The 25,661-nt window shown below is 36.7% G+C and overlaps 1 protein-coding gene across 1 annotated transcript in view; it reads left to right on the top strand.

Moving 5' to 3' along the window:
* CCDC178 (coiled-coil domain containing 178) overlaps positions 1-25,661 on the top strand; it is a gene marked incomplete at both ends in the record, with an annotated part of 388,897 nt that overhangs the window by 228,441 nt on the left and 134,795 nt on the right. The window contains one exon of the mRNA XM_079718176.1: positions 6,607-6,756. Within this exon, the coding sequence (XP_079574302.1) occupies positions 6,607-6,756 (150 nt within the window). The remainder of the gene's footprint in view (positions 1-6,606; positions 6,757-25,661) is intronic.

The following is a 25,661-nucleotide window of genomic DNA, read 5'->3' as shown; positions in this document are numbered from 1 at the left end:
TGTACCAAAAGCAAATGTGGGGACTGTGGAGATTGGGTGGTATGATATCAATGGTGTAAGGCATGAGCATCTGTACAGAATCACATGCTACTGAAACATTGGTGCTTGGAGTGTTATGTATGATGCTGTGCATCAGTAAGATACTAAATATATGGGCACATTTCATTATTTACATCGTAACATTTTAAAGTCAAGAGGTAACAGAACATTTAACATGATCTATGAAAGTCTAATTCACAAGTCATAGGAAATAATAATCTAATAGTCCTAAAGGGGCCAAGAAAACATTGTTCTCAACTGACTCATCCAGCTTTCTCAAATATATGCTGACCCAAATGGCAGAACAGCGTATATCACCAGCCAAATAAAATGATTCTTCTAAGATTCAGGTCACTGTTTATTTCTTCTATGAAGCCTTTTCTGACCCCGCTTTCTCCACCTGGTAGGATCAATTCAAAGTACTTCAAGAAATACCTCGAATGGACTTGGTTCCACTCTGCCTCCTCCCAGTCTAGCCTGTAATCCCTGGTAAAAAGGGGACACATCCATCCTTCTCTTTAATCCCTGGGGTAACTATAGAGTTGGACCAATAAGGTAAACATACTAATGGTGTGCTAAACAAATGATTGAGCAAATGAATAAATGAATGAAAGCTAGAAGTGAGGATGCTCTAGAGTAACATTGATCAATAAATATCTGCAATACAACTTTTGCTTTTCGGTAGTTCTGGCAGCAAGTCAATTCTTTCAAACCATGGGACTAGAGTGAGTGTGGTGCAGTCGCTGTAAGGACACAGACACGGCAGCAACAGCCAGCAGAGCCCTGGCAAGATGCAAGAAAGCAAGGAGCTGTCTGCAGAAAACTATTAACAGCTGAGAATCAGGAGATGACAGACAGATCATCAGAAAAGATCATCTGAGACTGCCACACATAATCACATTAGGATCAGACAGTTAGAATTACAACTGGGTCAGAAGATGACAACTCTCTTACAATGAATGCATAATTGAGAGAAGGACCTTCCCATCTGCCCAGTGAACTGGATCCAAATGCCTGTATTAAGAGTAACTGAGGGTATAGATGACATTATAAATTTAGTCGTAGGCACTAGGACTATTTTAATAACACTAAGGCATTTGTAAATAGCTATGTAGGTTTTCTACACCTACATGTACCATGCAAATATTTTGATCATAACCATCTCTCTAGAATGTTTAGATCAAGTTTTTTTCTTGTACTCTCCTTTGCCATTAGTCCATCTTAAATTAAAAACAAATGATCCCCTCTGCCCTTCGCTTAAAAAAAAAAAAAAAGTTCAAATGGATTTAGGCTTTCTCCAGAGTAAGTGTATCTGGCTGGACCTCCAGAGGTCTCAACATGTAGCATTACTCTGTTGCAATCAACTGTAGTCCAGAGTTGTGCAGGCCTCAGCTGTAAAGGTCTATGCACTTGACACATGGTCTTGCCAGTGAATACATCAGGTCCAATCAAATCACGGAATATGGAATTATGTAGATCAAAAACCCAAGACTAGTTATAGGTAACCAGCCTACCCATATTGACTTACAATGAAAAGTAGCTACCAAGGGGACCAAGTTCTAATTTCCTTCAGCAGCCCAATTTATCTATGTCAGCAAGCTATGTGTTAGCCAGATTTATGAAAAGAGGTTGGTAGAAATAGGCTCAGAACAAGGTTATTGTGCTATTTGATCTGATGGTTTAATGTCGTTAGGTTTTATAAAGACAGCATTGTGTAGAGTTAGAGAACGCTGGCTTATGTTTATGAAGGAGGTATAGTGGATGGTGCGGAGTATGGGATCTGGAGCCAGTCGGCTTGGGTACACAACCAGGTCCTCCACTTAATATGTTTGTAACCTTGCACAAGATGCCTGGTGTTTCGGTTGCTATGGGTGCATAACAAATACCCCAAAACGTCATGGCACAGGATTCTATGTGTCAGAACTTTGGACAGGACATAGCAGGGCCAGCTTGTCTCTTCTCACACATTCTAAACCATCATCTGGATAACTTGAAGACTAAGCATTGGAATCATCTTCAGATGACTCATGTACTCACAGTTGATGCTGTTATCTGAGACCTGAGCTAGGGTTGTTTACTGGAACACCTACAACACCAATAACCTCTCCATGTGGCCTGGATTCCTGACAACATAGTGGCTGGTCCAAGTGTAAATGTCCCCAAAGAGAGAGCCAGGCAGAAACTGTATGCTTTTTTTTTTTTTTTAAATAAACTAGCTTTTTATTATTATTTTTTTATTATTTTTTTTTTTGTGTGATACACGGGCCTCTCACTGTTGTGGCCTCTCCCATTGCAGAGCACAGGCTCCGGACGCACAGGCTCAGCGGCCATGGCTCACGGGACCAGCCGCTCCGCGGCATGTGGGATCTTCCCAGACCGGGGCACGAACCCGCGTCCCCTGCATCGGCAGGCGGACTCTCAACCACTGCGCCACCAGGGAAGCCCTAAACTAGCTTTTTAAATAAACTAGCTCTTTTAAATAAACTAGCCTGGGAAATCACACAGCATCATTTCCACCATATTCTATTGGCTGGAGAAGCCACAAGTCTCCCCAGGTTCAAAGGAAGGAGACATAGACTGTTCTTGTTAGGGAGTGACAGGTTCTGGAAGAACATGTGGGAATGAAAATATTTCTGTGGGCATTTTTGGAAAATACAAGTTGCCTCACCTGACTTCTCATTGACTTTCCTTCCCTATCTGTAATTATAATAACTAGGACAGTAGCCATTCCATTATATGTGGAATGCATAAGTTAACATTCAAATTCAGCCTTATTTCTAAGTTCTTGTCTATATATCACAAGGTGAAACATAAATAGATGATATGTGGTCTATATTTGTCCAAAAAGAACTCATTTCTCGTTATAATTCCCTATTCCCCACTTACCCAGTGGGAGAGGGAAAGGAGAAGGGGAAGAGTGAGAAAAAGAAGCTGAAAATGGAGAAAGTGGAGGGAAAATCCTAGATGAAATATATGGTTTAAAGAATAATAAAGGTCAAGTGGAAAAAAAAGGGAAAACTACTATTTTGATATATTGGGGTCACAATCTGCCTTCATTTTTCAGCATTTTTGGTGACAGAAGAGGCCAGGTCTTGCTTTAGCAATGGTTTCTCATTACTTTTAGGATCATGGGCTAATTAGGTAATTCAAAAAGAAACCCACTGTGCACAGTTTCAAGGGAGTCACGTGCCTTGTGAAAATCAACGATGCACCCAGAGAAAGAACTCTTGCTCAGTCTGGACAGTGTGGTATATCCTTAGAATAATGTTCAAATACTCAATTTAAAAACATATTGTATGAATTCTTTTTATATACATCCTTAAAATCTTCACCTCTGAAGTAGTATAGTATCAAATAATACAAATAACTGTGCGTCATTGTAATATCATCAGTAAGTTATTCCATGGAAGTGGGCCAATAAAATCTGTAGTTCTAAAGTGATAAATGCGTGCATTTCCTAACTGTTTATTCTGTGTATTCATTCATTCATTTACTAAAAACTTGTGTACCCACTAATGTCAGCTCTGCTTTGTACAATATATCTTACAGGTAAACAAAATGATGGTGTCAGCCTTCATGGAATTTATAAGTAATTTTTGTTCACCCTTTGTAAACATAATCTTTATTTCCTAATAAAGTGTTGGGGTAATAAGCTGAATATACCCCCAAACATCAAAGTTTAACAAATAATTTGAGATAACAGAACAAACCCTCCTCAAGCTAAGTATTTTCCTTACTAAATTCTAGGCAACATGGAAACTATTAACAGACATTCAACCTCTCTTCTCTTTATCAATCCATATTCCCAATGTTTCATCATCTTTATAATCATTAATAATGGGAATTGAATACATACCAATAAATCTGGCTTTGAGAAATTGTTTATTCAGACCTTTGGGGTGAGTTTAATGCATATGGAAAACACAAAAAAAATGCAAAAGATTGTAAATTCTATACTCTATATATTTCTATGATTTTTAAATGTAAATCTTTCCCATAAGACCACAAATTCTTGAGGTTCACCATTACATCTTAAATCTTGGCATACAGTAGTTAAAAGTTTTGAATAAGCAACTGAATAAAAATGAGAATGAATGAATGAATAAAATAATATTGTAAATCAACTCAGAGTGCAGTTATTTTAACCTATAGAGATTACAATCAAATTTTTCTTTAATGGTTTTAGAAACAAACTTTTTGTTTAAGTTTGCATTTAGTCAAGACCTTAAGTAGAAAGACTCTACTGATAAGATTTAGCTGGATTGAATTTAAAAGCATGTAAAAGCCATCTACTTCTGTTATTAGTTCCTTCTTTCTTCTCACCCTTTTATTATATTGCCAACTCCAACTTCTGTGCCTTTATTTAATATCTTCTACTGCTTGCTGTTCAACTCCAGTAGTGGTAGCATTATTTCACCTGGACACATATCCACCAATAATTATCATTCACTGTTTGTTTCATTTGCATGTTATAATACCATTGGTTAAAATTAAACCAGTCAGAGTTGTGAGGTGGAACCACAGTTAAACATTAAAAAACATTTTCAGTGTCAGAAGAATACATTATTTAAAATTAAAAAAACTTAAACTTCGTTGCACATCTGAAGGTCACTGACTTTCAGGAATAGGTAGTGAATTGGTAAATCCTTCTATACATTCATTACTGAGAAATGATAATGTAAAGTATCATGACTGATGTAACAATGTTTTGAAGATTCATTGGCCTAAATACACAGTTCAGTTTCTTGGTATCTACTCTAATCATGGCATATAAAACAGTAACAACTGGTGTCATACAGAAATTGAAAATATAGTTATTTGGAAATAAAACTGTACATTACACAATGAGCGAAGCATAAAGTACCAAATATATCCCCAATTAAATTCCATTAAATAAGTTTAAAACAAATTCCACAAATTTTGTAGCACTCCTCTCAAATTCAACATTTATAATAGCCATCTGGGTCTTGAAAGAAATGTAATTGAGAAGTAGAATATCTCAGGTATCAGAATGTGCTTAAGTCAAACAACAAACAAAAAAACTCAAAATAATTTCTTCTCATGCCTCCTTTAGAACATGTATCAAACTTGAAGTTAATCACTTGAGGATTAGATTTTCGTATTAGTGTTAAGATATCAAAAAGAATTGTAACCATCTTTTCAAAGGTATCTCCACCAAAGAAAAATATTCATAGACACTTTGTCCTCCTACCAAAAGATAATTCTGTGATTTTAAGCAAGTTTATTAGATAGAAGTTTCTAAAGTTTTAAATTATTGTGCCAGAATTAGGACAAGGACACTTAAAATTGTTCTCAGTTCATCATTTTGACTTTTTGAAGAACACCTATGACATAGTATTAATCATTAGGGATCAATATGGATACCAGGCTTTCATGAGAAGTATGTTTGTTGGCCTTAATAAATCTTCTTCAAGTGTGTAGACAGAGAAATATTTGTACAGGCAATTTTCTGCTGAATTACATTTCCTCCGTGCACATTCTCATACTGCGATATATTTTTTAACAACTTATACTAAAGGTTTGATGTGATAGCAGTTTTCCCAAAGAGACATTTTTAATTGCTTCACAATGGTTATTTTTATATCGAGTTATTTAATCATCATTATCATTGTCATGATTAATCTGCATTTATATATTTTGAAAACTTTCTGCTACTATAAATAATGTTGTAACAAATAAAGCTTTTTGATTAGGATAAATTTCCATAAGATGAATTACTAGATTAACAGGTTTGAAAATATTTAAGGCTGTTGATAAATTCCATACTTTTTGAAGCAGCCAAAGAAAATTTTCTGTGCTAGAAATGTAAAAAGAATCAGCAGCTAAACTGAATCACACCTCTAACTTAAAATGAAAGGCAGCCCCTAATTTGCGAGTGGGTAATGTTGGCAAAAGTTACATTCTGAGGGTTTTGTATTAGATTTGACATATATATATTTAGTCATGGGGAGTGTTGTAAAGTTCTCAGCTGCTCCCAGAGCAGATTTAGCTTTGAATATAGCTAAAGTATACTAGTAACAAATAATGGCTTTCTCTGGGTGCTTCTAAATGTTGAGTTCCTTGCTCCTCGTCTTTTTTACTCTTTACTTCTCTGTGTTTGGAATGTTTTCTGTGAGTGCCACCACTCTGAACCTCTTGGAAATATGATTCTAAGCTTCCAAATGTCTTCTATCTACTTGAGCACTGGGGCTTGAGAAAATGAAAAGGGGTGGGAAATTGGAGGAAATCTTCTGGGATGCTGAGTGAGGCCTCCAGGGCTGGGTACTTCCCAAGGCATTGTGGAGGGAGGTCTGGGAAAGAAGGAGAACAAAATTCAGACAGACTCTGATGAATCAATGTTCAAAAATAAATAAATAAATAAAAAGACCACTTGCATCAAGAAAGAAAATTATTAAATCCAAGGAGGATATTAGTGTCAAGGGACGCATCTTTTTGGTTTTATTTTTCTACAATATGTAATGTAATACTTTTAGATAATTCAAATGTAAAAATTCAAACATAAATTTAAATGATTTAATTAAATACGTGTATATATTTATCTTCTAGAAAATACAAGATGATTCACTAGAAGAAAATCTACATTTAGCTCAAGAGTATCAGAAATTACAGAATATATTCTTAACAGTAAAGGACAACTATTTCAACCTATATGGAAAACAGCTATTACTTGATGGTTCGATTCGAGATAAGAAACAGGTAGGTTTTTCATATTTTTCTAAAATAATGATTTACTTGACGTATGTACCACAAAAAGTAACAAGTAGTCAGTCATGGGGTCTCCAATCTTATGGTGGTCTTTTATATGCCACCAAATGGCATGTTTTCTTTTTGTAAAGTTTTGTTTTATATTTTTATCAACATTTTGAAGTTGAATTTTGAAAAAATATTTGAGAAATGAAAAAGCATACTTTCTAATCCACAATTTTATACTAATTTGCTTTTAATTATTGTGACCTCAACTACCAAATATTTGTAATGCATAGATTTAAATATATTATCATATATTTCAAATTTCAGTTCCATATGTAGGTAACTTTCCATGATATACCTTTAATTCTTCCTCATGATGTATGGGCTCCATATTTTGGTTCCTATTTTCTTATTAAATATGAGGCTTAATTAGAAACTTGGAGAAACTTGACCTCCCTGGTTTCTGGAAATCACCAGAAATTCTAAAATATTTTGTAAAGTCTTCTATAATAATAAAAGTGGAAAAGGAAAACACACAATATGCCCACAAATACAAAAGCAAAGAGAAAGGTCCATTCTTAGAGTGTTAAGATACAGCCACTTCCTCTATATTCTTCTCCAGTTACTCATTGACAGGAAAAGTTATTTTCCTTTGAATCTTTGTTTCCTCCCAGAATTTAAATTTCAGAAACTAGAGGCATGATTAATTTTTAACAATTCACCTACCTGTAAAAACCAGTAGATTGCTAATGAATACTTTCTCCTGTTGTCACCGAGATTACTACACTATCAATTAGTAGCTTAAAACTTCAGTACTATATTTACTATTATGAAATATTGGGAGGACAGGCCAGGATTTGAGTGTAAGCTCTACCAATTACTAGCTCAGTGATCTTGGCCAATTATTTACCCTTTATGACCTCAGTTTTCTCATCGGTAAAGTGAAATTTACCTCAGAGGAAAAGTTTGATTAGAAATAAAAAAGAGACCAACTGCCATAGTTACTTTGAAAATAAAATTACTATGCAACTGTGAGTAACTATTACATTACATTCATCTACTATGCTGCTTATAAACACACTTTATTTCCCATTCATCTACTCTCATGCAAGTTAAAGCTTCCAAATATATTGGGAGAGAGAGTGTGTATTTTTCTCTTAAAAATTTGTATTGAAGTAGTAGCAAGATGAAGGTAGATCAAGAAATAAGTGTGTTTGGAAAAGAATTAAGAATACAACTATATGCCAAAATTTTAGTGTCCTCAAACCATTGTGCAGGATTCAAAGGAAGGATATCAGTGTATCCATGGAGGTTTTGCCCATCACTTCACGCATTTGACATTGTTATTGAGTTTAAACCTATTTCATTTGTTGCTGGTAATTGAGGAGGATAAAAGAATCAATGGCTGTACTGTAGTCCCTTTTCTAACCAGGAGGGAAACAAAAATAAATTTTTATCTATAGTTGTTATCAGTTTGCATAGAATCCTTTGGTGGCAAATGACAAATAAATTAGATACTGGCATAACTAGTGAAGAATTCATGCCTTTAAGAAAGATCCCTAAACATAGTATTTCCATAGTAAGAACCAAGTTGTCTTGATGTCATTTTTGGAATTAAAGCACATCCTGATTCGAGATCCAAGGAGTGAGACCCTGGTATAAACAGACAGTGGAGCATGCTAAGAGATTGGGTTTATGTTTGTGATGATCCCTCAAACGAATCACCTTTAGCACACAGGTTTCGGGGAAACTTTCAAAGATTTATTTGTACTTCCAATCATTTTTCATTTCCATTCTTCAGCGATGGAGGTCATTAAGTGCAGGCTGCCCTTGTCGGTGTCATGTAGGATCAATTTGCTGCAATGGACATAGAGGCCTTATTGATGCTGTTAAATCTGTCAGTGAGAGATCATATGTCATTAGCGTCTAATGCACTGCTTACAGGATGGAATTCGGCCATCAAAACCGAGAAAACCCTTTAATATTTTAGTCCATTCTCTTGATAGTGCAGCATTTCCCTTGATCAGTCTAGTTTTGGGTACACAGAAGTGCTGCTCAACTTCTGATTCCCTTGTTGAATTTCCTTGTCAGATAAAATGGAAATTTTTGTATCTCTTTCCTGTTTTAGAATAATTTCATTGATTCTGAACATACGTTCCGTTTGACAAGGTAAATAATTATATTTTACTTACCATGCTTCTTACAGAGTATTATTCTTTTTACACACATTATGCACTTTTCTACTTCTCAGTATTTTTAGACCGAGAGTAGCAAAGAAAGCCTAATGGAAGAGTAAAACAAATTAAGTACAAAAAATAATGTCCCCTTCCTTACCACAAATTTATATACAGGTGGCTCAAATTTTAGAATGTTATAGTATTACTTTTGATGATAGAATTATGTCTGCTTCTTTTGCACATGTTTCTTGACACTTTCCTGTATGTTTTCTTTTTTTTAATTTTACCCTTTAAGAATCAGAAACAAACAAAAACAATTATGCAAAATTCTTATTAGCCATGTTCATGGGTAATGATAGAACAGAATTTAGTCTAAAGCTTCTCAGATCTCGAAATTTAAAATCACACTAAAGAGGAATGAAGGAAAAATAACCAAAAAACAGGTTGTATTTCTATGTGAAAATGGACATTTTCATCATTTTCGTTGAAAGATTTCAGATATATTTTTCATATATTCTTTTTTTAAAAAACATGAATATGTTGACAAAATTACCATGTGTTTGTTTTAATTGCTATCTCAAGTTCTTCAGGCCTGCAAAGAAAGGTAAGCTAAACAAGCGTGCAAATGTTAATGGTTCTGTTGGCTGAAAACAAGATCTCTTCCAAAACTGGTTAAAATATATTTTAGTTCTTTTATAAACCACTTATAAAGCTTAACCTTTGCCCTAATCCAATTCTCAGTGCTTTCACACTAAGGGAATACAGATTATTATAGAATCAGTCAGTGCTTAACAAGCACTTACGTGGACAGGTATCTGTGCCATCTAATTTGCAAACATTATCTTTGAAATGTCCCTCAGTAATCCTAGAAATTTTTCTATTATCATTATTATCATCATCTCCTATATAAGATATAGAACTGAGATTGAGTATGTCATGTGGTAACCCGAGTAGAGGAAGACTTACTGAGATGGAAATAAAACTCAGGATTTTCCTACATCCAACCATTTCATAACCATGACACTACCTCTCTACTATAACATTACTGAACAATTCTATACATGTCTCATTGGGTTTAAAGCATGTAAAAGCCACATAAAGTATGCATTATGTCTCTAGTGTCCAACTGAAACAGATTATTTGATTCACTAATTGCTTTTGTAATTTCATCACATTGAAGGCACTTTTTCAATGATGATTTTCCAATGAGGAAAGACTACCTACTTAATTAGAAGCTATTTAATTTCCATAAGTATTATAGATAGGTTTCACAACTCTTAAATTGTAAAACCTCTGGACTAGGAGTGCCTTTAGAAATTTTACCCATCTCTTTAGAAGACTGTGTTACAGATGAGGAACTTTAGGGCTCTGAGTGGCTCAGGGATTTAATACATATACAGTTAATTAGAAGAAAAGTTGGCCTAGGACACAGTTGCCTTAACTTAGGTTCAAATGTTGTCTCCAAGGGACTATAGATGAGCATGTGCTGTGGTATTTTTCCAAGGTTTGAAGGGACCAATAGCTGAGAAGTAATGAGTAACTGCCATGGATATGGTCAGATTGGAGCATCACCTTTTAGTGACCTGATCTTGTGAAGGAGTCATGTAAGGACATGAATCAAAGGACTACTCTGGAGCTCTAAGGGGTGCTTCTGGACCTCACAGAATTCAAACACTTCATTCTTCAATTATTCAAAATAAATGATTAATCATCCACTGTACTGACAAAGATGCAATAAAGGGCACAGGAATATGACACCTCATCTCAGCTTCCATGCTGACCGCTGTGATCCCCAGAGTCCAGGGTATTCTTTCCTAGAATAGGCCATAGAATCAAAGCCCAACAACATCCTCTCCTCACCCAGCCAAAGGACAAATCATGAATCTTTGCTCTTTAATCTATATCACCTCAGCCTCAATGGACGGTTTCCATCATAAATTCTCAAAAATATTGTATCATTCAGAGATCTCATTAGCATGTTTTCTCTTTCCTCTTTCAGTTTTCAAACGTGGGTTTCCTCTAAAACTCACTTTACATTGATTGGGTGAGAAGTCAAAGTCAATTCTAGCAGTGAAGAAAATTATTTTCCTATAGAAAATGTGAAAGCTGTTTTAGTTCTCATTTTTATAAGTATTTCATATTATTTATTATCTTGCATGTATTAAAAATAGGCTTTGAGTGGTGATTTTTATGTGCTTGTTTCAAAGTCGATAGAAATTCATTTCTTTGAAAGGAAAACCATAATTTTTAAATAATTTTTGCCTACAACAGGTATGTAATGACTTTGTCAGTATTTCTTCCTTCCTCTCTTAGGACACAGGTATATGAGCATGTGCACACACACCCACACCCACACACACACACACTTGTTCTAAAGGAGTTACCACACTTAATAGACTAATGAGCTTGAATTAAATTCCTACTGTTCCTTTGTCTAAAGAACTCTCAAGAGACCTCTGATCCCTGAGAGTGGGATAGACAACTCGTCATTTTTGTTTTATCCTAATGAATCTTTCTTTTGCTGTCCAAACCCCATGAGAGAAACCCCAAAAACTAAGTATATATTTCTGGATAATACTTTAGAAGAGTCAGCTTGGCTTAAATCAGTCTAATTCTTCAGTCTAATGCTAATTTTCAGTGAATTGTAGATTTTTGTATCTTTTATGCAATTTTAAGAAGATAATCTTCTGGTAGAGTTATATGACAATAAATAGCTTTTTAATGATAGCAACACCTTGAACATGATTTATTGAGTGTGATGGGATCCCTGATATACCAAAGACACTCAAGGTAAAATTTTGTATACATAGATGTATATATGTACTATATACATATATATATATATTATATTATATATATTATATATATATATATATATATATAATATAATATATATATAAATGAGATCCCTCCCCTTGGAAAACTGACAGGTTTTGGCACACCGTCAACAGTGGAGACCTATCAAGAATAAATCAGGCTGCTTAGAAAATCACAAAGGTTTGAGAGACAGCCAGGAGCCTAGGGCAAGTTTTAATGATAAGTTTCAACTACACAAGGTCACTCCTTCAAGACTGGGAGAGGTAATACATAGAAAGTGTTTTGCCTAATAATAGGAAAAAACACAGAAAGTCAAGCACAGTGAGAAAGGAAAGGAAAATGTTCCAAATCAAAAAATAAGATAAAGCCTTAGGAAAGACCTTAAAGAAACAGAAGTAATTTTCTTTTCCTGATAAATAATTCAAAATAATGGTCATAAAGGTGCTCACCAAACTCATGAGAAAAACGGATGAACACAGTGAAAACTGCAACAAGAGAAAATATAAGAAAGTACTGAAGAGAAGTCACAGAGGGACTTCTGTAGAAGTAGAATATGACAAAAGAACTGAAAAATACTCTAAAGGGGTTTAACAGCAGACCAGAAGAAGCAGAAGAAAAGATCAGGATCTGAAAGACAGGGCACTGGACCTCACCCAAACAGAGCAGCAATAAGAAAAGAGTTTTAAAAAGTGAGACTAGTTTAAGGGACCTATGGGACAGCATCAAGCACAATAACATTCACATTAGAAAGGTTCCAGAAGGAGAAAAAAGAGAAAGGGGCAGACAATATATTTGAAGCAATAGTGGCTGAAAGCTTTTCTAACCTGCAAAAGGAAATAGACATCCAGGTGCAGGAATCCCAGAGAGTTCAAAATAAGATGAACTCAAAGAGACCAAGACACATTATAATTAAAATGTTAAAGAGAGAATTTTAAAAGCAATGAGAGAAAAACAACTTGTTGCCTACAAAGAAAAACCCCTAAGACTATCAGCAGATTTTTCAGCAGAAACTTTGCAGGCCAGAAAGGAGTGAAACAATATATTGAAAGTACTGAAAGGAAAAAACTTCCAAAGAAGAATACACTATCCCAGCAAAACTATCATGAAGTAGAGATAAAGAGGTTTCCAGACAAGTAAAAGCTAAAGGAGTGCATCACCACTAAATCAGCCTTACAAGAAATGTTAAAAGGTACTTCATAAGCTGAAAATAAATGGCACTGATTAATAACAGGAAAACATGAAAGCAAAAATCTCACTGGTAAAGGTAAATGTATAGTAAAGGTAGTGAATTAATCATTAATAAAGCTAGCATAAAGGTTTAAAGACAAAAATAGTAAAATAACTAAAACTACAATAATTAGTTAAGGGATATATAAAATAAAAGATGTAAAATGTGTCATCAAAACCATAAAACTGTGAGGAGTAAAAATGTAGAGTTTTGGAATGAATTCACTTTTAACTTGCTACCAGCTTAAAATAGACTATTATATACATAGTATGTATATGTGAACTCATGGTAACCACAAAGCATAAACCCATAGCAGGTACCCAAAAGAAAACGAGAAAGGAATCTAAACATAAGACTAAAGACAGTCATTAACCACCAGGAAACAGAGCAGCAGAAAAAACGGAACAGAGAAGAACTACAAAAACAGACAGAAAACAGTTAACAAAATGGCAAAGTGCAAACCTATCAATAATTGCTCTAAATGTAAATGGACTAAGTTCTCCAATCAAAAGACATAGAGTAGCTAAATGATTACAAAATAAAAACAAGACTCATCTTTATGCTACCTAGAAGAAACTCACTTCAGATATAAGGACACACACAGACTGAAAGTGAAGAGATGGAGAAAGATTTTCTGTGCAAATAGAAATGAAAGGAAAGCTGGTGTAGTTATACTCATATTAGACAAAATAAACTTTAAAACAAAGACTGTAATAAAAGACAAAAAAAGGGCATTACATAATGATAAAAGGGTCAACCCAACAAGAAGATATAACATTTGTAAATACATATGCACCCAACATAGGAGGACCAAAATATATAAAGCAAATATTAACAGACCTAAAGGGAGAAGTGGACAACAATACAATAATGATAGAAGACTTTAACACCACACTTACATCAATGGACAGATCATCAGACAGAAAATCTGTTAAGAAAACATCAGACTTAAATGACACATTAGACAAGATAGACTTAATAAATATATAAAGAACATTCCAGGGGCTTCCCTGGTGGTGCAGTGGTTGAGAGTCCACCTGTCGATGCAGGGGACACGGGTTTGTGCCCCGGTACAGGAAGATCCCACATGCCATGGAGCGGCTGGGCCCATGAGCCATGGCCTCTGAGCCTGTGCATCCAGAGCCTGTGCTTCACAACGGGAGAGGCCACAAAAGTGAGAGGCCCGCGTACCACAAAAAAAAAAAAAAGAACATTCTATCCCAAAGTACCAGAATACACATTCTTCTCAAGTGCACATGTAACATTCTCTAGGATAGATCATATGTTAGGCCACAAAATAAGTCTCAATAAATTTAAAGCTGAAATCATATGAAGCATCTCTTCCAACCACAATGGTATAAAACTAGAAATCAATTACAAGAAAAAAGTGGAAAATATCAATATGCTATTAAACAACCATTGGGTTAACAAAGAAATAAAAGGGAAAATTTTAAAAAATACCTAGAGACAAATGAAAATGGAAATATAACATACCAAAATATGGGATGTAGCAAAAGTGGTTGTAAGAGGGAAATTCATAGCAATACAAGCCAACCTCAAGAAATAAGAAAAATTTCAAGTAAACAGTCTAACTTTACACTTAAAGGAATAGAGAAAGAAGAACAAATGAAGCCCAACGTTAGTAGAAGGAAGGAAATAATAAAGATTGGAGTGGAAATAAATAAAATAGGGACTAAAATGACAGTAGAAAAGTCAATGAAACTAAGAGCTGGTTCTTTGCAAAGGTTAAATAAATTGACAAACATTTAGCTAGACTCATGAAATAAAAAAGAGAGAGGCTCAAATAAATAAAATCAGAAATAAAACAGTACAAGTTACAATTGATATCACAGAAATATAAAGGATCACAAGAGACTACTATGAACAATTATACACCAACAAATTGGACAACATAGAAGAAATGGATAAATTCTTAGAATCATAAAATTTTCCAAGACTGAATCAGGAAGAAATAGAAAAATCTAAATAGATTAATTATGAGTTAAGGAGATTGAATCAGTAATCAAAACCCTCCCAACAACAACAACAAAAAATCCAGGACCAGACAGCTTCACTAGTGAATTCTATCAAACATTCAAAGAAGATTTACTACCTATTCTCAAACTCTTCCCAAAGGAGGGAACGCTGCCATACTAATTTTATGAGGCCAGGCACCCGATACCAAAATCACACAAAAAAGAAAATTACAGGCCAATATCTCTGATGATCATAGATGCAAAAATCCTCAACAAAATATTAGCAAACTGAATTCAGTAATACATTAAAAGGATTATACACCATGTTCACATGCAATTTGTTCCAGGGATGCAGGATAGTTCAGCATCCAAAATCAATCAACATGATACGCCACATTAACAAAATGAAGGACAAAAATTATATGATCATCTCAGATGCAAAAAAAAGCATTTGACAAAATTCAGCATACATTTATGATAAAAAAATTCAACAAAGTGTGTATAGAAAGAATGTATCTCAACATAATAAAAGCCATGCATGGCAGTCTCACAGCTAACATCATACTCAATAGTGAAAAGCTGAAAACTTTCCCTCTAAGATTGGCAACAAGACAAGGATGCCCACTCTCACCACTTTTATTCAACATAGTTTTGGAAGTCCTTGCCAGAATAATTAGGCAAGAATGAATGAGTGAATGAATACATGAATGAATAGATAGATAGCATCAAATTATAAAGGTAGATGTACAACTGTCATTATTTATGGGTGACATGTTTTTGTATATAGAAAGCGCTCACAACTCCACCAAAAAGTATGTTAAAACTACTAAACAAATTCAGTAAAGTGGCAGAGTATAAAATAAGAAAGAGAAATTAAGAAAATCCCATTTACAGTTGTATCAAAAAGAATAAAATATCTAGGAATACACTTAATCAAGGAGATGAAAGACCTATACACTGAAAACTATGTCATTGATGAAAGAAATTGAGGAAGACGCAAAGAAATGAAAAGATATTCCATGCTCATGGATTGGAAGAATTAATATTGTTAAAATTTTCATATTACCCAAAGCAATATACAGATTCAAAGCAATCCCTATCAAAATTCTAATGGCATTTTTCACAGAAATAGAACAAGCAATCCTAAAATTTGTATGGAAACACAAAAGACACTGTGTAGCCACAACAATATTGAGTAAGGAAAACAAATTTGGAGGCATCATGTTCTGTGACTTCAAACTCTATTACAAAGCTATATTAATCAAAACAATATGGCATTTGCATAAAATAGACACATTGGTCAACGGAACAGAATAGTGAACCCAGAAATTAACCCACTCACATATATTCAAGGAGTCAAGAATGTACAATGGGGGAAGGATGGTCTTTTAAATAAGTGGTGTTGGGAAAACTGGACAGCCACATGCCAAAGAACAAAAGTAGACCACTGTCTTACATTTACACAAAAATTAACTCGGAGTGAGTTAGACTTGAATGTATGACCTGACACCATAATACTCCTACAAGAAAACAGTGGCAGTAAGCTATGTGACATTGGTCTTGGTGATGAAGTTTTGGCTCTGACTCCAAAAGCAAAGGCAACAAAAGCAAAAATAAGCAATGGGGCTACATCAAACTAAAACTCTTCTGCACAATGAAGGAAACCATCAACAAAATGAAAAGACAACCTACTGAATGAGAGAAAATATTTGCAAATCATATATCCTGTAAGGGATTAATATCTAAATTATATAAAGAATTCATAAAACTCAATAGCAAAAAAACCAAACAATTTGATTTAAAAATGGGCAGAGGATCTGAATGAACATTTTTCCAAAGAAGATATACCGAGGCGTTCGCTCCGCAGGCGGATCATCCGCTCTTCTGTTTTATCTTACTTCCCTCGGATTGGAAGCAGAAAGTAGAGGCTTGTGGGAGCCTAGTTCCCCGACCAGGGATCCAACCCGGGCCCTCGGCAGTGAGAGCGCAGAACGCCAACCACTGGAACGCCGGCGAGTTCCCCACAGATTGCTTTTGGGAGCCGGAGGAAGATGGCGGAAGAGTAAGACGCGGAGATCACCTTCCTCCCCACAGATACATCAGAAATTCATCTACACGTGGAACAACTCCAACAGAACACCTACTGAACGCTGACAGAAGACCTCAGACCCCCCAAAAGGCAAGAAACTCCCCACATACCTGGGTAGGTCAAAAGAAAAAAAGAATAAACAGAGACAATAGGATATGGACGGGACCTGCACCAGTGGGAGGGAGCCGTGAAGGAGGGAAGGTTTCTACACACTACAAGCCCCTTCGAGGGCAGAGACTGCAGGTGGCGGAGGGGGAAAGCTTCGGAGTAGCGGAGGAGAGCACAGCAACAGGGGTGTGGAGGGCAAAGCAGAGAGATTTTGGCACAGAGGATCGGTGCCCTCAGGCACACACCAGCCCGAGAGACTTGTCTGCTCGGCCGCCAGGGCGGGCGGGGCTGGGAGCTGAGGCTCGGGTATCGGCTTTCAGTCGGAGCGCAGGGAGAGGTCTGGGGCTGGCGGCAGGAAGAGACCCTGAAGGGGTTAGTGCTAGCCCGGAGGGAGTCCGGGGAAAGGGTCTGGAGCTACCGGAGAGGCAAGAGACTTTTTTCCCTTTTGTTGCCTGGTGCGCGAGGAGAGGGCATTCCCCTCCCTCCCCTCTGCCTGAGTGAGCCAGAGCCCCCGAATCAGCGGCTCCTTTAAACCCGTCCTGTCTGAGCGAAGAACGGACGCCCTCCGGCGACCTACGCGCAGAGGCGGGGCCAGGTCCAAGGCTGAGACCCGGGAGCTGTGAGAGCAGAGACAGGGAAATCTCTCTGTGCAGCCTCCGAGGCAGCGGATTAAAGCTCCACAGTCCATTTGATGTGCCCTGCGTCTGTGGAGTGCATGAATGGACAGCGAATCATCCCAAATTGAGGAAGTGGACCTTGAGGACAAGATTTAAGACTTTCCCCCCCTTTTTTTTTCCTCTTTTTACAACGAATTATCTCAAATTAAGGAGGTGGACTTAGCAAGATTTCAGACTTTTCGCCCTTTTCCTCTTTTTACAACGAATTATCCCAAATCGAGGAGGTGGACTTGGAGAGCAAGATTTTTGATTTTTCCCCCTGCTCTCTTTTTGTGAATGTGTATGTGTAATCTTCTGTGTAAGATTCTCTCTGTATAGCTTTGCTTCCACCATATGTCCCAGGGTTCTTTCGGTCCGTGTTTTTTTTCAATAATTACTTTTTAATTTTAATAACGCTACTATATTTCATACTTTATTCTATTTTACTTTACCTGCTCTTTCTTTTTTTCCTCCCTTCCCTTCCTCCCTCCCTCCCTCCGCTCCTCCTTTCCTTCTTTCTTTTTCTTTCCTCCATCCCTCCCTCCCTCCCACCCTTCTTCTTTCCACTTTCTTTTTCTTTCCTTCCTCCCTCCCTCCCTCCCTCCTGTCTTTCTTTCTTTCTTTCCTTCCTCCCTCCCTCCCTCTCTTCTTCCATTCACTCTTCCTTTTGCTTTCATTCCTCCCTCCCTCCCTCCTTTCTTTCCTTTCTTTCCATCCTTCCTCCCTCCCTCCTTTCTTTCTTTCTTCCTTCCTTCCTTCCTTACTTCCCTTCTTCCTTTCTTTCAATCTCTCTTTCTTTCTTCTACTAATTATTTCTTTCTACTTTTTCTCACTGTTATTCTGAGCCGGGTGGATGAAAGGCTCTTGGTGCTGCAGCCAGGAGTTAGTGCTGTGCCTCTGAAGTGGGAGAGCCAACTTCAGGACACGGGTCCACAAGAGACCTCCCAGCTCCACATAATATCAAGCAGCGAAAATCTCCCAGGGATCTCCATCTCAACACCAGCACCCAGCTTCAGTCAACGACCAGCAAGCTACAGTGCTGGTCACCCTATGCCAAGCAACTAGCAAGGCAGGAACACAACCCCACCCATTAGCAGAGAGGATACCTAAAAACATAATAAGGCCACAGGCACCCCAAAACACACCACCAGACGTGGACCTGTCCACCAGAAAGACAAGATCGAGCTTCAACCACCAGAACACAGGCATTAGTCCCCCCCACCAGGAAGCCTACACAACCTACTGAAACAACCTTAGCCACGGGGGACAGACACCAAAAACAACGGGAACTACGAATCTGCAGCCTGCAAAAAGGAGACCCCAAACACAGTAACATAAGCAAAATGAGAAAGCAGAAAAACACACAGCAGGTGAAGGAGCAAGATAAAAACCTACCAGACCTAACAAATGAAGAGGTAATAGGCAGTCTACCTGAAAAAGAATTCAGAATAATGATAGTAAAGCTGATCCAAGATTCTATTTCCCAGATCCAAAATCTTGGAAATAGAATAGACAATATGCAAGAAACAGTTAACAAGGACCTAGAAGAACTAAAGATGAATCAAGCATCGATTAAAAACACAATAAATGAAATGAAAAATACTCTAGATGGGATCAATAGCAGAATAACTGAGGCAGAAGAACGGATAAGTGAGGTGGAAGATAAAATAGTGGAAATAACTGATGCAGAGAAAAATAAAGAAAAAAGAATGAAAAGAACAGAGGACAGTCTCAGAGACCTCTGGGACAACATTAAACGCACCAACATTCGAATTATAGGGGTTCCAGAAGAAGAAGAGAAAAAGAAAGGGACTGAGAAAATATTTGAAGAGATTATAGTTGAAAACTTCCCTAATATGGGAAAGGAAATAGTTAATCAAGTCCAGGAGGCACAGAGAGTCCCATACAGAATAAATCCAAGAAGAAATACGCCAAGACACATATTAATCAAACTGTCAAAAATTAAACACAAAGAAATCATATTAAAAGCAGCAAGGGAAAAACAACAAATAACACACAAGGGAATCCCCATCAGGTTAACAGCTGATCTCTCAGCAGAAACTCTACAAGCCAGAAGGGAGTGGCAGGACATAATTAAAGTGATGAAGGAGAGAAACCTGCAACCAAGATTACTCTACCCAGCAAGGATCTCATTCAGATTTGATGGAGAAATTAAAACGTTTACAGACAAGCAAAAGCTGAGAGAGTTCAGCACCACCAAACCAGCTTTACAACAAATGCTAAAGGAACTTCTCTAGGCAAGAAACACAACAGAAGGACTATACCTACAATAACGAACCCAAAGCCATTAAGGAAATGGGAATAGGAACATACATATCAATAATTACCTTAAATGTAAATGGACTAAATGCTCCCACCAAAAGACACAGAGTGGCTGAATGGATACAAAAACAAGACCCATATATATGCTGTCTACAAGAGACCCACTTCAGACCTAGAGACACATACAGATTGAAAGTAAGGGGATGGAAAAAGATATTCCATGCAAATGGAAATCAAAAGAAAGCTGGAGTAGCAATTCTTATATCAGACAAAATAGACTTTAAAATAAAGACTATTAGAAGAGACAAAGAAGGACACTACATAACGATAAAGGGATCGATCCAAGAAGAAGATATAACAATTGTAAATATTTATGCACCCAACATAGGAGCACCTCAATACATAAGGCAAATACTAACAGCCATAAAAGGGGAAATCGACAGTAACACAATCATAGTAGGGGACTTTAACACCCCACTTTCACCAATGGACAGATCATCCAAAATGAAAATAAATAAGGAAACACAAGCTTTAAATGATACATTAAACAAGATGGACTTAATTGATATTTATAGGACATTCCACCCAAAAACAACAGAATACACATTTTTCTCAAGTGCTCATGGAACATTCTCCAGGATAGATCATATCTTGGGTCACAAATCAAGCCTTGGTAAATTTAAGAAAATTGAAATTGTATCAAGTATCTTTTCCGACCACAATGCTATGAGACTAGACATCAATTACAGGAAAAGAGCTGTAAAAAATACAAACACATGGAGGCTAAACAATACACTACTCAATAATGAAGTGATCACTGAAGAAATCAAAGAGGAAATTAAGAAATACCTAGAAACAAATGACAATGGAGACACGACGACCCAAAACCTATGGGACGCAGCAAAAGCAGTTCTAAGGGGGAAGTTTATAGCAATACAATCCCACCTTAAGAAACATGAAACATTTCGAGTAAACAACCTGACCCTGCACCTAAAGCAATTAGAGAAAGAAGAACAAAAAACCCCCAAAGTTAGCAGAAGGAAAGAAATCATAAAGATCAGATCAGAAATAAATGAAAAAGAAATGAAGGAAACGATAGCAAAGATCAACCAAACTAAAAGCTGGTTCTTTGAGAAGATAAACAAAATTGACAAACCATTAGCCAGACTCATCAAGAAAAGAAGGGAGAAGACTCAAATCAGTAGAATTAGAAATGAAAAAGGAGAAGTAACAACTGACACTGCAGAAATACAAAAGATCATGAGAGATTACTATAAGCAACTCTATGCCAATAAAATGGACAACCTGGAAGAAATGGACAAATTCTTAGAAATGCACAACCTACCAAGACTGACTCAGGAAGAAATAGAAAATATGAATAGACCAATCACAAGCACTGAAATTGAAACTGTGATTAAAAATCTTCCATCAAACAAAAGCCCAGGACCAGATGGCTTCACAGGCGAATTCTATCAAACATTTAGAGAAGAGCTAACACCCATCCTTCTCAAACTCTTCCAAACAATATCAGAGGAAGGAACACTCCCAAACTCATTCTACGAGGCCACCATCACCTTGATACCCAAACCAGGCAAGGATGTCACAAAGAAAGAAAACTACAGGCCAATATCACTGATGAACATAGATGCAAAAATCCTCAACAAAATACTAGCAAACAGAATCCAACAGCACATTAAAAGGATCATACACCATGATCAAGTGGGGTTTATTCCAGGAATGCAAGGATTCTTCAATATACGCAAATCAATCAATGTGATACACCATATTAACAAGTTGAAGGAGAAAAACCATATGATCATCTCAATAGATGCAGAGAAAGCTTTCGACAAAATTCAACACCCATTTATGATAAAAACCCTGCAGAAAGTAGGCATAGAGGGAACTTTCCTCAACATAATAAAGGCCATATATGACAAACCCACAGCCAACATTGTCCTCAATGGTGAAAAACTAAAACCATTTCCACTAAGATCAGGAACAAGACAAGGCTGCCCACTCTCACCACTCTTATTCAACATAGTTTTGGAAGTTTTAGCCACAGCAATCAGAGAAGAAAAGGAAATAAAAGGAATCCAAATTGGAAAAGAAGAAGTAAAGCTGTCACTGTTTGCAGATGACATGATACTATACATAGAGAATCCTAAAGATGCTACCGAAAAACTACTAGAGCTAATCAATGAATTTGGTAAAGTAGCAGGATACAAAATTAATGCACAGAAATCTCTGGCATTCCTGTACACTAATGATGAAAAATCTGAAAATGAAATCAAGAAAACACTCCCATTTACCATTGCAACAAAAAGAATAAAATATCTAGGAATAAACCTACCTAAGGAGACAAAAGACCTGTATGCAGAAAATTATAAGACACTGATGAAAGAAATTAAAGATGATTTAAATAGATGGAGAGATATACCATGCTCCTGGATTGGAAGAATCAATATTGTGAAAATGACTCTACAACCCAAAGCAATCTACAGATTCAATGCAATCCCTATCAAACTACCACTGGCATTTTTCACAGAAGTAGAACAAAAAATTTCAAAATTTGTTTGGAAAAACAAAAGACCCCGAATAGCCAAAGCAATCTTGAGAACGAAAAACGGAGCTGGAGGAATCAGGCTGCCTGACTTCAGACTATACTACAAAGCTACAGTAATTAAGACAGTGTGGTACTGGCATAAAAACAGAAAGATAGATCAGTGGATCAGGATAGAAAGCCCAGAGATAAACCCACGCACATATGGCCAACTTATCTTTGATAAAGGAGGCAGGAATGTACAGTGGAGAAAGGACAGCCTCTTCAATAAGTGGTGCTGGGAAAACTGGACAGGGACATGTAAAAGTATGAGATTAGATCATTCCCTAACACCATACACAAAAATAAGCTCAAAATGGATTAAAGACCGAAATGTAAGGCCAGAAACTATCAAACTCTTAGAGGAAAACATAGGTAGAACACTCTATGACATAAATCACAGCAAGATCCTTTTGGACCCGCCTCCTAGAGAAATGGAAATAAAAACAAAGATAAACAAATGGGACCTAATGAAACTTCAAAGCTTTTGCACAGCAAAGGAAACCATAAACAAGACCAAAAGACAACCCTCAGAATGGGAGAAAATATTTGCAAATGAAGCAACTGACAAAGGATTAATCTCCAAAATTTATAAACAGCTCATGCAGCTCAATAGCAAAAAAACAAACAACCCAATCCAAAAATGGGCAGAAGACTTAAATAGGCATTTCTCCAAAGAAGATATACAGACTGCCAACAAACACATGAAAGAATGCTCAACATCATTAATCATTAGAGAAATGCAAATCAAAACTACAATGAGATATCATCTCACACCAGTCAGAATGGCCATCATCAAGAAATCTAGAAACAATAAATGCTGGAGAGGGTGTGGAGAAAAGGGAACACTCTTGCACTGCTGGTGGGAATGTGAATTGGTACAGCCACTATGGAGAACAGTATGGAGGTTCCTTAAAAAACTAAAAATAGAACTACCATATGACCCAGCAATCCCACTACTAGGCATATACCCTGAGAAAACCATAATTCAAAAAGAGACATGTACCAAAATGTTCATTGCAGCTCTATTCACAATAGCCCGGAGCTGGACACAACCTAAATGTCCATCATCGGATGAATGGATAAAGAAGATGTGGCACATATATACAATGGAATATTACTCAGCCATAAAAAGAAACGAAACTGAGCTATTTGTAATGAGGTGGATAGACCTAGAGTCTGTCATACAGAGTGAAGTAAGTCAGAAAGAGAAAGACAAATACCGTATGCTAACACATATATATGGAATTTAAAAAAAAAAAATGTCATGAAGAACCTAGGGGTAAAACGGGAATAAAGACACAGATCTACTTGAGAATGGACTTGAGGATATGGGGAAGGGGAAGGGTAAGCTGTGACAAAGCGAGAGAGAGGCATGGACATATATACACTACCAAACGTAAGGTAGATAGATAGTGGGAAGCAGCCGCAGAGCACAGGGAGATCAGCTCGGTGCTTTGTGACCGCCTGGAGGGGTGGGATGGGGAGGGTGGGAGGGAGGGAGATGCATGAGGGAGGGGATGTGGGAACAGATGTATATGTATGACTGATTCACTTTGTTATAAAGCAGAAACTAATAAAAAAAAAAATAAAAATAAAAAAATAAAAAAAAAAAAAGAAGATATACCGATGCCCAACAGGCATGTGAAACGATGCTTATCATCACTAATATCAGGAAAATGCAGATCAAAACCACAATGAGGTATCACCTCACACCTGTTAGATTGGCTTTTACTGAAAAGATAAGAAGTAACAAGTGTTGGCAAAGATGTGGAGAAAAGGGAACCCTCATACACTGTTGATAGGAATGTTAATTGGTGCATCCACTATGGAAAACAGTATGGAGGTTTCTCAAAAAATTAAAAATAGAGCTGCTGTATGATCCATAAATTCCACTTCTGGGTATTTACCCAAAGAAAATGAAAACACTAATTTGAAAAGATACATGCACCCCTATCTGCATAGCAGCATTATTTACAATAGCCAACATATGGAAACAACCTAAGTGTCCATCGATGGATGAATGGATAAACTCAGCCATAGAAGAGAATGAAATCTTGCCATTTGTAACAACATGTATGGACCTTGAGGGAATTACTCTAAGTGAAAGAAGTCAGACAGAGAAATATAAATACCACATGATTTCACTTATATTTGAAACCTAAAAAACAAAACAAACTAAACAAAACCAAAATCATAGATGCAGAGAATAGAATGTTTGTTGCCAGAGGGGAGGGGATTTGGTGAGTTGGTGAAACAGGTGAAAAGCCTCAAGAGGTACAAACATCCAGTTACAAATAAGTCATGGGGCATGTAATGTACAGCATAGTGACTATAATCAATAATATTGTAGAGCATTTTTGAAAGTTGCATGAGAGTAAATTCTAAAAGCTAACTTTGTATGGTGCTAGATGGCAACTAGACTTATTGTGCTGATCATTTTGCAATGTATTCAAATATCAAATTTTGTACACCTGAAGTGAATATGATATTATATGTCAGTTATACCTCAAATTTTAAAAAAGAGTTACTATTGAAAACTATTGTGGACAGATAGACATTAAAAATATTTCCCTTTGTCAGCTGAAGAGTAACCCTCACAGCTTTTCTATAAAAGTTATCCTGAATATGACAGATGTCCCTTTTTAAACTTTGTACTATTGCATCATAGTAAATCACTGATTAAAAAAAAAAAACTAGGGCTTCCCTGGTGGCGCAGTGGTTGAGAGTCCGCCTGCCGATGCAGGGGACACGGGTTCGTGCCCCGGTCCGGGAAGATCCCACGTGCCGCGGAGCAGCTGGGCCCATGAGCCATGGCCGCTGGGCCTGCGCATCCAGAGCCTGTGCTCCACAACGGGAGAGGCCACAACAGTGAGAGGCCTGCATACTGCAAAAAAAAAAAAAAAAAAAAAAAAAAAAACTATAACCACACCTAACACATTACCTGAGAAAAGGAAAGATAATACAATGGTGAATAA

Source organism: Hyperoodon ampullatus, assembly GCF_949752795.1.
Source record: "Hyperoodon ampullatus genome assembly, chromosome: 13".
NCBI classification, from domain to species: Eukaryota; Metazoa; Chordata; class Mammalia; order Artiodactyla; family Ziphiidae; genus Hyperoodon; species Hyperoodon ampullatus.
The sequence above is the reverse complement of the archived record's forward strand: the minus strand, read 5'-3'. Positions and strand labels throughout refer to the sequence as shown.